A 15,468-nucleotide genomic window follows, 5' to 3' on the forward strand; every position below is an offset into this window, starting at 1 on the left:
GTTCGAGTCGGATGTCGTGTTCGATTGGTGCCAGAGCGCAGCCTTACCCAGCGCTCTAGCATCAATCGAACACGACATCGAACATGAAAAATGTATGGGATTTGACATGTTTGTCTTGTTTGTTTGTTTGTGTCTGACAGTGCACCTCCATATGATTATATGGGTTTGTTCGAGTCGGATATCGTGTTCGATTGCTGCTAGAGCGCCGCCTTACGTGGTAAAGTTAAAAAAATCAAAATAAAATACTTACAGGCTGTTTAAAATTACAACTTATGCACCAAAAAATCATAAATTAAAAGTTGGGAGGCTACGGAAAATTTCAGGTCATTAAAAGCAATGATTCAAAAGTTATTGCAGTTCGAAGTTGAAAAAAATACCCGGGAATCCGGTTGAAACTTAAAGGTTAACGGCAACTTAAAACTGTCGAAATCAAAATCGTCGTATCTGCAAATCGTCATAACTCGGGAGATGCCTGTATTTTTCTCCTTCTAATAAGGCCTTAAGAGATAAAACATACCCAATTAGGCGGTTATAGACACTAGGGTTAATCCACATTGAATAGATGGACCAAAATTGACACATGCCAAAACACCAAATCCTAAGTGAGCTGTTTTCACGCAAAACGCTGTCATGAAGCGTCCAAACGTCTAGGAAAACACCGAGCGTAACTCGCGCCACAAAAGTTTGCGTAGGTTTACTGTGATATTATTGGTGTGAATTGTTGTAAAGTATTGTATTTTTGTGACGTTCGATAACTTAACTAATATCTTACTTTATTGTGTATTCCATAGTGCGGATTGTGTGTAATTTTATATACGTGTTTGTAAAGCTGTGTTTAGCCAAACGTGTACAATATAGATACAAGCTTTTGGTGGGATTTTTTCTCTCTTGGCTTTGTAAATAGCGCTCGTTGTCGCCAAAAACAATCCGCGCAAGATGCCACGAAATACTCGATCACGCGAAGTGTAAGTATTTATAATTCGATGCTATCGTGCCTACAAGACATAGAAATGTTCCATTTTTATTACCCCATGCAACAGGTATTGTAAATCATATGTGCTTGTTTGGTTGCAAATTTGACAAGCGTATGCGTGGCGCTGCGTTTGGCGGGTCTTTTTTAAACTCTAAATATCTTGAATTCCGAAAATTTCCTGTAATATTGCTTGAAACATTAGTTTCATAAAAAATGTAGGCTAAAACTTTTGCACTATTAGAAAATTGATTGATTCATCTTCATAAAATAAAATGTTTGTGTAACAATTTTCAGAGTGACGCCTGAGATGAAACTTCAGGGTAATGCTACAAGAAAAGCAGTTATTCAAAGACACAAGTCAATGAAAAAGAACACCAAAGACACTGCATCGGATAAAAGCTTCACACGATTGGCGTTGACAAGCTTCGGAAATAACTCTAAAGATACCAAAGCTCAAGAGAATTTAGTAGAAAAAGGTTAGTTTTGTTAATCGTATTACTATCTATATAGAAGATTATAACCTTTCCAATAGTTCAATAACATGTTTTTTTGCTGCCACAGCTGCTGCAACAAATTTTGAAACAGATTTGCTTTCACCTACCACCACACAAAAACGAGTCAAATCTCAGGAAAGTACGCCACAAAGCCAAAAAATCGCCAAACAAAAACCAATGAGCTGTGGCGAAATGAATGAATCTGGAAAGGAGAATGCATTTTCCGATCAAATTCGAAATCATCCTGCTGATGAAAATAGCAATACTGTCGCAAGAGTCCCAGGCCGATATCTGTTAAAACAATTGTCGAGTTCTTTGAGTCCTAAAATGACTGAAATTAATATCGATACGGACCGTCGCGTGAGTCGGTATGGAAGACATCAAAAACAAAAAGACAATTCAGATTATGTACCTGTTGATTTAATGAAATATGTCGGCAGTACACCATCCAAATTCAAAACGAAGTCAGAAACTGATGATCCTAACTCAGTCAATAAAACATTGGAGACTAAGCCTTATTCGAATGATGAATTGCGAACAGGATCCAATGATATTTCACTATCATTAACTGTAGTCCCATTACCACTGATCGATGGTTCGATTATGAAACGACCTGAGGAGAAACAATTGCTCAGTATGGAGGAAATTAAAATTGTTGGCATGGAAGAGCCCTACTATACGGATAAAGGCAGCGATAATAATTGCTTTATGAATAATTTGCTTGAACGCAAGACATCATCAGATGCCGACAGCGGAAAAGGGTCTTCAGTCGATCTTGCTATCATATACAGGGCAGGCAATTTATATTGGGCAGCACAGACAAGAAAGTCGATCCACTGGCCATGCATTGTCCATGTCGATCCGGAAACCGATCAAATTACACGATTGCATGGCGATAAATTTTTGGAAGTTCATGTGAGTTACTTTGGGGATAGAGGACGTCGTGCCTGGATTAAGGAACATAGCATTTTACCATTTGAAGGCGTAGACGAATATTGTACCAATGCTAAGAATATGGAGTATGGCAAGCTTCTAAAATCAGCTTTAAAGTCGGAAAGATGGAAAAACGCTTGCAGTATAGCAGAAAAATATATGACACTATCATTGAGTGAACGTATCGCAAGTTTTGATCATGAAGTAAAACTAGAATTAGCACGACACAAAGTAATGCGACATCGTATGGCGATTGAAGGTAGAATCAAAAATGAAGCATCGCAGAAAATGCCAGCATTGCTACCGTCCGATAATTTAGCGGTATTAGAACATTGGAACAAAAGGGATCGTTCTTCATCTCCGGAAAGTCCTGAATACGAATTGCTACCAGGCGTGATTCCAACAAAAAACAATCCCATTAAAAAAATTAAATTTTCTCCCAGCATGCAAAATCGCATCTTGAATGACAAAACAAGCCCTTTAGATCGCCCGCTGCATTCAATGGATAGTGAGGAAAATCCTCCTGAAAGTGCAACCAAAGTAAATGGGCCAAAAGCAACAACCCTTGGTGTGAGCGGTTTAGAAAACTTGAATAGCACCGAATATGATGATATTCTGACATTCATTCGTTATTATATGTTTGATGGGCACACATCTTATGAAGTAGAGAAGGGTCTTCAATTGTATGTGCGAGGTATATGTAACCTAAAAAAACACTCCAACCGTGGTACAGAGCGTACTGTCGGGCGACAGCGTATGCATGCACTACGTAAATCTTATGAAATACTGGGCATTGAACCTTTGGCAGAAGCCAGCACTAGCCTAAAGACAAGGAATGCTCATCCTGTCATTAAAAAAGAACCCAAAACATTGGAAGAAAAGTTCATATTTCAACTGGATAAAAATTTTCTTATGAAAGGTGTTCCTAAAGGCTTTGTGTGTTACATTTGCAATCGTCCTAATAATGTTACAAAGTGCAGTAAATGCGCCCTACATTTGCATCTTGTATGTTTGGCCAATGATCCTGAAGAAGTAGTAAAAATGCAGGAGCTAGTTGATCAAAAAAAACTCTGTTGTGAAAAATGTTCTATGACATCTATTGTCGAGAAAACTTGTTTCATTTGCAACGATGAAATCCCTGAAAAGAGTAACGAACAAATATACCGTTGCGTGGTTGGTAAATGCACACAGGCGTATCACATATCTTGCTTGCAACTGTTTCCTCAAGTTCGTCAAGTTAGTGCAAGTACTATCATTTGTCCATACCATACATGTCATACATGCGTAGCAAGTGAACCGCGGAGCACAGCTTCGATGGTAAAAACAACGCTAGCACACTGCCTTAAGTGTCCGACATCATATCATCCGTCCGGTAATTGCATTCCAGCCGGATCGGTTCTACTAACAACAACGCAACTGATCTGTCCTAAGCACACTCTAGAGCAAATCCCTCTTAATGTGAATTGGTGTTTTATATGTGGCAAAGGAGGCAATTTAATTTGCTGCGAAACGTGTCCATTAGCCTGCCATACGGTCTGTCTACAGTTCACGCCGCCAGACGGAAAATATTTCTGTGAAGGGTGCGAATCTGGTAGACTACCACTTTACAACGAGATCGTTATCGCTAAGATGGGATCCTTCCGTTGGTGGCCGGCCTTAACGTTGCCGCCATCCGAAATACCGCAAAATATGTTGCAACTACGACATAAACCTTCAGATATATGTGTAAAATTTTTCAACACACACGATATGTCATGGCTAAACCGTAAACGAATGTATCTGTATCAACGCGAGGACTCCGAAAGCCTTGACGGATCACAAAGCGGATCATCTATGGATAAACGGTATCGCTCTGCGATGACAGAAGCAAGTAAAATCTTCAAGATACTGCAGACCAGAAAAATGTTAGGACCATCCGCAAGTTTAAGTTATTCGAAAGCTGTCCCAGTATATAAAAAAATTAAAACCAACAGGTACATACCACCTTTAAAACCACCATCGGTTAATCGACAGTTGGATGGCGTGGAAGACTCTGTGTGTCGTTGCCAGCCGACTGATGATGATCCTTGTGGCCCCACTTCTGCATGCTTAAATCGTGCAATCATGATGGAGTGTAGCTCTAAAACATGTCCTGCAAAAGAAAGCTGTTCAAATCAACGGTTTACCAAGCGCATATATCCCGCACTGGAGGTTCGCTTTTTTTCGGATAAAGGCTTCGGTTTGGTCGCTCTCGAAGATTTAAAAAGTGGCCAATTCGTGATCGAGTATGTTGGCGAAGTGATTAATAGTGAGGAGTTCGATCGAAGAGTAATGATGATGCAGGCCGCAAAAGAAACAAATTACTATTTCCTTACGGTTGAACCCGACTTAACTATTGATGCAGGACCGAAAGGAAACGTTTCGAGATTCATCAATCATTCATGCGAACCGAATTGTGAAACCCAAAAATGGACAATTGGAGAAACTCGTGTAATTGGACTATTTGCCATTAAGGACATTAAAGCAGTAAGTATATAACGTACATTTTAAACATACAACGAATAACTACGGATTTTTGTGTTTTTTTTTTCAGGGCGAAGAATTGACCTTTAACTACAATTTGGAAAGCTTGGGTAATAACAAACGGGTATGTCTATGCGGAGCTGGTAAATGTTCTGGCTTTATCGGTGAAAAATATCGCCCGCCAAATAAAAAAGATATTGTAATCAGCATGAAATCAGAACGATCCCTAAAAAACGGTAAGAAAAGGGTTAAAATTCGTAGAACAAAAACAACTTTGACCCAAAAAACAACAACAAATTTAAGTGAAACTAAGGACACCAACATCCAATTGAACGATAACGACGTGGTAATGATATCTGCACAAGAAGCCGTAATAGTAGATTTAGTTGACGAACATGCATCAGCATATCCATTCGCAGCAGTCCATATCAAGCAGGAAAAGAATGATTACAATATTTGATTAACCTTCGTATGTATTTTTATTTGGTTTGTTTTTGTTTGTTAATCTATAATATACACATGTGCTAACGTGGTCGTTTACATACATGCTTTTTCAATTGAACTTAATAATATGGAGAAAGTAAGTTATCTGTATAAATTAGGTCGTTTTTTGTATTTGTCGATTTCATTGTGCTTGTTATATGCGTGTACAAAGAATGTAATTATATTTTTTTAAATAGAAATGAAGTTGAAGAATCTGACCAAATGTGTTCCATAATATAGATATGTCCCGCACATCACGGAATTTACTATGAAGTGGGTTGAAAATATCACAACAACTCTGTAAACCTCTATTAATTAAAGAGTTCAGGTGTTGGAAAGCCTTTGGGAGATCACACCATACATGAGTGTAAGGCCGAAAATACACGGACTGAAATTTCGCGGCCGCGGAATTCCGCTTGCTGTCAAACCCATATACGAAGTGTCCGCGAAACTCCGGTTCGTGTATTTTCGGCCTAATGTGATCGAACGTACCCGGGGACCGTTGAGCACTGTTTTGCAGGAAGTCAGTTTTACTGACATGAGCCGAAGTGGAACGAACTTTTCAAAGCGGATTGATCGCCAGCGCCTATAGGTAATTAATGGTAAAGATAGAATCGTATGCAATCGGCTCTGCATTCGGGCGTGGAAAATACACTAATCTCAGGAAAATAAGAGTGTTCAATTGCTTTAAACATTTTTTCTACCTATTTACATTGAAAAAACATTTTCTGACCCGTGTTCGAATTGCCGAAAATAGGAGCAAAAACAATGTTACACGAATATTTGTGAAATAGAGCTTTGAATCGGCAGATGAAAAATAGCGTAATGTATTACTATAGAGTATCAACCAAAATAACATCACTTTCATGCAAAATAATAAAAATTGTACGAGCAGTTTTTATGAAACTGCTGAACTAGCCTGCCGAAAACTGGTACCCTTGCAAGTTAGGTTTTTCTCCACGTACTACCGTGTTGAATGGAATTGGCAGATTAATATCCATTTAACAACAATATTTTGGCGTGATATTCGAATTACGCAAAAATCCGAGTTTCGCGAATGTCTCCGCAGCGCATTATACGTGCATTCGGAGATATGCGGTTTTCCAAATTTGACAGTTCTTTGAGCAAATTGTACTGATTTGACACATCTATTGGGAAATACCAAATAATTTCCGTACTGATCGAATGTGAAATACCATTTCAAAAGGTTTTAAACTGTTCAATTCAGTAGAAACATATCAAATAATTAATTTGGTGGCTAAAATCACCCCCTGCTTGCAAAATTGCACGAAAATTAGTGATATTTTGGCTGGGAATCACGAGATTCGACTTATGCGGAAATTCGAGATACGCGTGTACCATTAACCGTGTATCTCGGGGACCGCCTGTAATCTGTTGACAGGAAGTTTACGCTCTTCCATACAATTCAAGCGTAAACTTTTTGAGTTTACGCCTCGTGTGACGTCCGTATTACGGCGCGATGCTTTTTGGCGGTATGTATGTATGCACGGTAATAGAAGAAGAGGAAGAAATATGTTTAAGAGCATATAAAAGATTCTTCGGTAAACGAGATTCCATGATACATATTGGCGTGCAGTGTATGCTTTTGGAAAAAACTGGTTACCTTGCGACTCGTGTTGTGTACTGCGAATAAAAAATCAAACCTTTACTTTTAGCCCAATAGTGACTATTTTTACATCATATTTCGGCAACTGGAAATGAATCGCCGCACTAATGACAGTAAATTAATTCTTTTTGGAGAGCCTGAACCGGCAAACATTACAGAAGGATGTGGTTCATTGGGAATGTACTTGATGAAACGTTTACTGCGCCACGGTGATGGTGTAGCAGTGGTAAGTTATTGACCTTTAGTATAGAAAGATACAATTTTGCATATCTGACTTGCTGCTGACCTTTTCAGATCGACGGTGTGTACTCCAACGAGCTGCGGTACCTGGAGTTGTTAGAAAACGCTGTGCGTCTTGCGGAAGGCCTACGGAGTTTAACCGATGTGACCCCGAATGGCGTAGTTGGAATTATAAGTGAAAATCGATTGGAATTTCCTGTTGTCTTATATGCATCGTTTTTTGTAAATGCTGCTGTTGCTCCAATTAATTTGACGTACACCGAACGTAAGTGAATTAAAGGGATGTGTAGATAAGGCTGATAGTACATATAAAAAGATAACGATAACCCTGTATAAGCAATTGAAGTCATTAACAATACTAGCTCGTTTTATATCTGATATTTTTATATCTTCTGTTGTGCATTCATTAATGGATTGTTTATGCTTATGTCGTTTCAGGGGAATTCGACCATGCGCTAAATTTATCCAAACCAAGCATACTCTTCGTTTCACCACATTCTGCGGAGCGGGTTATTGCAGTTGCTCGTAAAAACCGCCACTTCATCAAACATATTTTTCTCTTTGGCAATGAAAACTCCTTTGGAGCGGATGTGGTTCTTTTTAATGATTTTCTTTTACAAACAAGTGCCATCAATCCGTATAGCTTCCAAGTAGCTCCCACAAACGTAGAAGAACATGTTGCACTGATCATGTGCTCCTCTGGGACGACTGGTTTGCCTAAAGGGGTGCAGTTAACACAGCAAAATGTAATTGCAAGCGTATCGTTGCTATCTGTTCTCGAGGCATCATTTGAAGTGCCCGTTGTTGTGTTAGGTGTTATACCGTGGTTTCATGCTTTCGGATGCCTCACGTTGATCAATGTCATTTGTAATAAGCTGAAGCTAGTTTCCTTGCCCAAGTTTGAGGAAGGCCTGTTCTTAAGTTGCATTGAAAACTATCGTTGTTCCTTTGTGTTCGTGGTACCTCCCTTGATGGTGTTTTTAGCCAAGCATCCTCTGGTGGATAACTACGATTTAAGTTGCATTAATACGCTGCTCTGCGGGGCCGCACCACTAAGCAAAGAAACAGAAATTTTAGTAAAGAAGCGCATTGGGGTAAAGCATGTTCTGCAAGGCTACGGTATGAGTGAAACAACTCTTGCAATGTTAATACAGTCGAACGATTCGAACAAATCGGGCAGCGTAGGAAAATTACAAGCCGGCACAATGGCAAAGGTAGTTGATGTAGAAACAGGAAGGCTATTAGGTCCGAATGAAGCAGGTGAATTATACTTCAAAGGCACTCAGATTATGAAAGGATACATAGGAAATGAGCAGGAAACCATTCAAACAATCGATAAGGACGGCTGGCTTCGAACCGGTGATATTGGCTACTATGACAATGACGAAGAATTTTTTATTATTGATAGATTGAAGGAGCTTATCAAATACAAAGGTTATCAGGTTCCACCAGCCGAAATCGAAGCTGTTTTGCTAACGAACTCAAAAATAAAAGACGCTGGCGTTGTGGGATTTCCCGATGAAGCAGCCGGGGAGTTGCCTTTGGCTTTTGTAGTGAAACAACCAGGAGTAACCCTGACAGAGGAGGAAGTAAAACAATACGTTGCCGCTCGTACATCACCAGCTAAACGGTTGCATGGTGGAGTACGTTTCGTATCAGAGATACCAAAGAACGTCAGTGGAAAAATTTTGCGACGTGAACTCCGAGCCATGTTAAACCGACAGCTTTCTAAGCTTTAAAATATTCCATTGAGTCTTTAATTTACCGTACGAAAGATGTCTGCGTATTCTGAGGTTCGATCCTAAGACCAGCTGTTTTTTATTGTGTACGTGTGATTTATGGTAATGGACATATAATACGACTAGATTTAGTTTTATTCTTTTATTACATGGAATGTCACTAACGAATAAAACTAATCATGTACGCATATTCTAGTACATACTCATAGCCTGTTTTACGTTATCGGGTATTTTGGCGAGAATATCATCATGTGACACACCAGCAACGGTACCCAAAACTCCACTGCTGTTTGGGAAGCTTACATCCTTTCCATATTGGTAGTGACGTCCCAACATATCTGTAAGTGTCCCACCGTTGGCTTCTAGAACGGCTTCCGGGGCGCAGGTGTCCCATTTTTTACACCCTGCACTCGCAAAAACGTATGCATGTGCTTTACCTTCAAGCAGCTGTAGCACCTTGTAACCTGCACCACCCACGCGTAACACTTCATCTGGTGATATGGCATCCAAAGCGGACTGAACAATGCTGTTGGAATGGGAACGCGTAGTGGTGACTAAAAATCGATCCGAAGGAGGTTCTACGGGCAGAATCCCACCCGTACCGCATCCATGCAACCCCCAGATAGTACGTCCGATATCTCCAGTATCGTGTTCATAGTAAGGTTGATGTATGATGCCGCCGACAGCTCGTTCGTTGACTGCGATGCCGATCAGCACGGTAACGCGTTCAAGAAATCCTTGCGTATATTCGCTTGTTCCGTCCAGTGGATCCACCCAAATCACCACATCCGACTCCTTTAAGTTGACGAATGCATCAGGACATTTATGCTTTTCCAAAAAATCTATATTGCTTTCTGTTATCAGCCAATCTTCCGGTACCTAAAACATTCGAATAATACGTAAGCATGAAATTTGGGTGTTCGCTGACCTAAATCATGCTATCCGAATTACATTCAGATCGCTTGGGCCTTCTTCGCCAATAATGGTAGCATTAGGGAAGAGCTTGGACAGCGATGCTACGATACAGCGTTGCGCTGAACGGTCCGCTTCGGTTTGAAGATCATCTTTTCCTTTTTCGACGATTCCCAAATCACCGCGACGCATCACATCACGAATAATATTACCAGCTCGATGTGCTATCTTGATCGAACTTCCGACCAAGCGCATTACCAACGGGGCAGAACTCGCCATTGCAATAATATCCCTGTTTCGCTTATCAATATTTCGCAGGATTAAGTATTTTAACGGTGTCAATCGCTGTAAATGTTTCACATAATTTATTGCACCAAATTTGCTCACTGCGGAAATCTTCCTACTTCGAAGTACAGGCGTCCCCCGAGTTACGACCCCATCGAGTTACGACGATTCGCAGATACGACGATTTTGATTTTGACAGTTGAAAGTTGTCATTGACAAGAAATTGATGCATTATTTTTTAATTTCTGGGCTGATAATCGTTATACACACATTTCCAAAGATTCCACAATTACCCTATCTTGAATATCTATATTGTGTACGGCTTTTAAAATATAATTATTACATTACCGAACATTATTTTAAATAAAATACACGATATCATAAATTCCAACTCTTCAAATTCGGTTATAAACTTAGTATTCATAGATATTCGACATACGACTTTTTCGACTTACGCCTTGCTTTGGGACATTTTTTCGGTCCCAAATACAGTCGTATCTCGGGGGACACCTGTAATCGGTTTAGGATATTGTTGTTTTCATTACCAAGATATATATATAAAATAGCTATGACAGCTGTCAGGTGGACTGATCTAGATGCAGCATTGTTTACACGTTTGATATACAGGTATTCCCCGATATACGCTATTGATGCGGGCCATAGGCAATAACGTATCACCAAAATTAGCGTAAGTCGAATTTAGAGCCTTTCAGTCGAATCCTCATTAATTTTTGTATAATTTTGCTTGAAATCGTAAATTTTTAGCCACTAAATTAGATATTCGATCTGATTTCAACTGATGATTACAATTTTGCTCCTTTTAAAATGGTTTTTAACATTCAATAAAAAGGGAATTTATTTTGCTTTTGACATTTTATGAGTCAAATCAGTATGATTTGTTCAAAGAACTGTCAAATTTAGCAAAAAGAGTACAGGCCAAAGACCGTAAAGATATCAGGTCAAGTTATAAGCCCGTTTTGACAGCTAGGTGGAAGAAGAATCGACGAAGAAAACTGACAGTTATTTTCCGCGTTTGGCGAACGCTTCAAGTTCTCGAAGGAAAATTTCCATTTAAAATCACGAGCTGTGTTCTAATAAACTAAAATATTCATCCAAATTGATCTCCACCAAATATTGACCATGCAAAACGTAAACAATCCATCAATACATATACAAGCGGAAAACCATCTGTCAAAATCGGAGCCTAGGGGGGGGATCGCAAAAAGCGCTATAACTACACCTCATTATACATTCCACCTTGGTACAGGCAGTCCCCGAGATACACGGTTAACCTTTAAGTTGGCAACCGGATACCCGGGTATTTTTTTCAACTTCGAACTGCAATAACTTTTGATTCATTGTGTTGGCACGATATCTACCTCGTGTAGATCAGCAGCCGTAATGTTTATAAAACAACGAGCTGTCAAGGACAGCTCGAATAATATACGAAGAAAGCACCAGATGGCGCTGTAAAACAGATAAGGACAAAAAGATATCCCAAAGGCGAAACAGCTAGATTATCAAAAATAGGGCCAATTAGGATAAAGTTCGGCAGCGGTCGCGAAATAGGGTCAAATGCGGTCAAGACTGATCAGCTGTTCGTAAAAATAGGCGCCATCGAGAAAGTTAGGCCAGTAGCAAAAGTCAATCGACCGAAGAAAGACTAATTTTTAAACTGAGCAAATACATATTATATACAAACAAGCCAGTTCTAAGAAAGTCTATCCAGCTACTCACCAAATTGTTACCAGGCGTAACAACACATTGCTTTTATTGACCTGAAATTTTCCGTAGCCTCCCAACTTTTAATTCATGATTTTTTGGTGCATAAATTGTAATTTTAAACAGCCTGTAAGTATTTTATTTTGATTTTTTTAAACTTTACCACGTAAGTTGGCAACCAGCATACCCGGGTATTCCATACATTTTGTATGGAGAATGACGTTTCTCTTCTTCCTCTTTTCGTATTGTGCTTATTTTCCAGATTTACACAGGTAAGTTGGCAACCGGCATACCCAAATAGCCAGCTCGTACTTTATAGCTGATTTAGGGCTGTTTAACGAAAAATCGTTCTGATGTCGTACTTTGTGGCTGATTAAGAGATAGACGGTACTTTGCGGAACTATGGAGCTTTTTAACAGGCACATGGTACTCTTTAAAACTTTGCTGCTGATTAGTACTATGTGTAGGGTTGATGGTGGAACTTGAAGGCTTGTTAAGAAAGCGTACCGAACTTGGTGGAACTTTATAGCTTTTTAATGCATGACATCGGTACGAGATGGCTCTTCCCAAGCGCCACAGATTAAGCTTAAACGACTGGAAAATTGAATATCCATAGAAAAAAAATGAAAGCTCCATAGCTTCATTGGTTTGATCAATAGATGGCGTATTAAAACTGATTATTATATTGCTATCCTTTTCTTGCAATGTGTTTCGACAAGTTTCATCTTATCATGACCTATCCCAAATAGCCAGCTCGTACTTTATAGCTGATTTAGGGCTGTTTAACGAAAAATCGTTCCGATGTCGTACTTTGTGGATGATTAAGAGATAGACGGTACTTTGCGGAACTATGGAGCTTTTTAACAGGCACATGGTACTTTTTGGAACTTTGCGGCTGATTAGCACTATGTGTAGGGTTCATGGTGGAACTTGAAGGCTTGTTAAGAAAGCGTACCGAACTTGGTGGAACTTTATAGCTTTTTTATCCATCACATCGGTACAAGGTGGCCCCAAGTGCCACAAATCCACTAAACGACCACTAAACGGCTTCTAAACGACTCAAGTTCTCTACCTAAACGGAATATAGAAAGACTTCGTTTAGCAGACGGCAAACGACTCATTCATTCTAAAAATAGCAAAAAAGCTGGTGGCGCTCTCTGTTGGTGGGATACCCCAACCAGTTGAGCTTCATCGCTTGGAGGAGAGCTTTCTCATTTCCTCTGTACTGTTGTATGGTTTCGCATTGAAGTTATGCATCGCTAGAACTAGAATGGCGATACAATTGTTTATTTACTAAACTCCAACGGAAACCACCAGTACTGAAGCAAGTGAGAATTGAGTTATGGTCGTTGGTGTTGATACCCACGTATCTGACCACACGACCATTCACATAGATTTTTGCTCAGAAAGTTATAAGGCTATATAGGTCATGATAAGATGAAACTTGTCGAAACACATTGCAAGAACAGGATAGCAATATAATGATGAGTTGTAATACGCCATCTATTGATCAAACCAATGAAGCTGTGGAGCTTTCATTTTTTTATATGGATATTAAATTTTCCAGTCGTTTAAGCTTAATCTGTGGCGCTTGGGGCTCTTGTCAAAGTGTCAAAGACGGACGCCGGCAATAATCTCATTGCTGCTGCACAAGTTAGATTCGTTAATTGAAGAAGGAATATTGAGTGAAGTGATTGTGAATTATCAGTAAATTGTGTAAAATTTTGTGCAATTCATCAATACGAAAGATTTAAAAATATACATATAATGTTTAAACGAAACAAATCTTGTTGTTTATTTCATCGATGACGCTTGCTTGAAAATAAAACACAAAGAAAAATAATCCCTGGCATCGTGGAATAAGGAAGCTGCTTAGGCGCTGTTTGAAAGACCCACATAGAACTTTGATGCTGTTTATCTACTGCAAAAGGCGAATCAGAGCAGCGATCTTTAGCGTGCCAAAATGAGCTGCTTAAGCAATTCTGGCTATTTGGGATATAGCCTTCTAACTTTCTGAGCAAAAATCTATATGAATGGTCGTGTGGTCAGGTACGTGGGTATCAACACCAACGACCATTACTCAAATCTCACTTGTTTCAGTGCTGGTGGTTTCCATTGGAGTTTAGTATTTAAACAATCGTATCGCCGTTCTAGTTCTAGCGATGCATAACTTCAATGCGAAACCATACAACAGTACAGAGGAAATGAGAAAGCTCTCCTCCAAACGATGAAGCTCAACTGGTTGGGGTATCCCACAAACAGATGGCGCCACCAGCTTTTTTGCTATTTTTAGAATGAATGAGTCGTTTGCCGTCTGCTAAACGAAGTCTTTCTATATTCCGTTTAGGTAGAGAACTTGAGTCGTTTAGAAGCCGTTTAGTGGTCGTTTAGTGGATTTGTGGCACTTGGGTTGTCAAAGTGTCAAAGACGGACGCCGGCAATAATCTCATTGCTGCTGCACAAGTTAGATTCGTTAATTGAAGAATGAATATTGAGTGAAGTGATTGTGAATTATCAGTAAATTGTGTAAAATTTTGTGTAATTCATCAATACAAAAGATTCAAAAATATACATATGTGTTTAACCGAAACAAATCTTGTTGTTTATTTCATCGATGACGCTTGCTTGAAAATAAAACACAAAGAAAAATAATCCCTGGCATCGTGGCATAAGGAAGCTGCTTAGGCGCTGTTTGAAAGACCCACATAGAAATTTGATGCTTTGATGATGATGCTACTGCAAAAGGCGAATTAGAGCAGCGATCTTTAGCGTGCCAAAATGAGCTGCTTAAGCAATTCTGGCTATTTGGGATACCCGGGTATTCCACACGTATTGATGCAAAAAATTAACGATTTTCATAGGTAAACAATGCTTTCTATATTTTAATGCTGTAAGCAAGTAATGCCGACCACATATTCTCTTCTATTTCATTTATTCATTAAGTTTTTTCATTTTATTATAAAAATAACGGTCAAATTGAAATTTGGAATCGCTTGAATTTGACTCGAAAATAAGCACAATACGAAAAGAGGAAGAAGAGAAACGTCATTCTCCATATAAAATGTATGGAATACTCGGGTATGCTGGTTGCCAACTTACGTGGTAAAGTTAAAAAAAAATAATCAAAATAAAATACTTACAGGCTGTTTAAAATTACAACTTATGCACCAAAAAATCATAAATTAAAAGTTGGGAGGCTACGGAAAATTTCAGGTCAATAAAAGCAATGAATCAAAAGTTATTGCAGTTCGAAGTTGAAAAAAATACCCGGGTATCCGGTTGCCAACTTAAAGGTTAAAAGCCAGAAATATTAGAATTTTCTGCACGAATCATATCAATTAAATGACAAAGTGTATAAAAGTACTAAATAAAATAAAAAATCCGAGTAATCAATAGTATTTTAGTCAAAAAACGTGAAATTCGACTTACGCGGATATTCGAGTTACGCGGATTCGTCGGGAATGCAGAAACAGCGTAACTCGGGAACAGACTGTATCTCGTGGACCGCCTGTACAGATAAATCGGTATCTGGTCACTCTGCGTCGAATCATAGCTTTG

The 15,468-nt window shown here is 39.1% G+C and overlaps 3 protein-coding genes across 7 annotated transcripts; 2 read left to right on the plus strand and 1 right to left on the minus strand.

Moving 5' to 3' along the window:
* The first annotated feature begins 575 nt into the window (after positions 1-575).
* Positions 576-5,683, plus strand: LOC121603219 (histone-lysine N-methyltransferase NSD2). 5 transcript variants are annotated; one of them, XM_041931928.1, is made up of 6 exons: positions 585-688; positions 792-965; positions 1,041-1,188; positions 1,268-1,449; positions 1,535-4,905; positions 4,973-5,683. In XM_041931928.1, exons 4-6 carry the CDS (start codon positions 1,281-1,283, stop codon positions 5,360-5,362), a joined length of 3,930 nt encoding a protein of 1,309 aa, XP_041787862.1. In that variant the 5' UTR covers positions 585-688; positions 792-965; positions 1,041-1,188; positions 1,268-1,280; the 3' UTR covers positions 5,363-5,683. The 5 variants fall into 5 exon arrangements, with proteins under 5 accessions (XP_041787870.1, XP_041787862.1, XP_041787850.1 ...); XM_041931916.1 differs by lacking the exon at positions 1,041-1,188; XM_041931922.1 differs by lacking the exon at positions 1,041-1,188 and having other exon boundaries at positions 598-723.
* A 1,196-nt stretch (positions 5,684-6,879) lies between these two features.
* LOC121603268 (4-coumarate--CoA ligase 1-like) lies at positions 6,880-9,199 on the plus strand. Its single transcript, XM_041931951.1, has 3 exons — positions 6,880-7,238; positions 7,307-7,517; positions 7,691-9,199. Exons 1-3 carry the CDS (start codon positions 7,104-7,106, stop codon positions 8,989-8,991), a joined length of 1,647 nt encoding a protein of 548 aa, XP_041787885.1. The 5' UTR covers positions 6,880-7,103; the 3' UTR covers positions 8,992-9,199.
* On the minus strand, positions 9,119-10,376 carry LOC121603344 (3'(2'),5'-bisphosphate nucleotidase 1). Its single transcript, XM_041932009.1, has 2 exons — positions 9,943-10,376; positions 9,119-9,870 (listed from the first exon to the last, which is right to left on the minus strand). Exons 1-2 carry the CDS (start codon positions 10,180-10,182, stop codon positions 9,184-9,186), a joined length of 927 nt encoding a protein of 308 aa, XP_041787943.1. The 5' UTR covers positions 10,183-10,376; the 3' UTR covers positions 9,119-9,183.
* Between the last annotated feature and the right edge of the window lie 5,092 nt (positions 10,377-15,468).

This window comes from Anopheles merus, chromosome 2R, assembly GCF_017562075.2.
Source record: "Anopheles merus strain MAF chromosome 2R, AmerM5.1, whole genome shotgun sequence".
Taxonomy (NCBI): domain Eukaryota; kingdom Metazoa; phylum Arthropoda; class Insecta; order Diptera; family Culicidae; genus Anopheles; species Anopheles merus.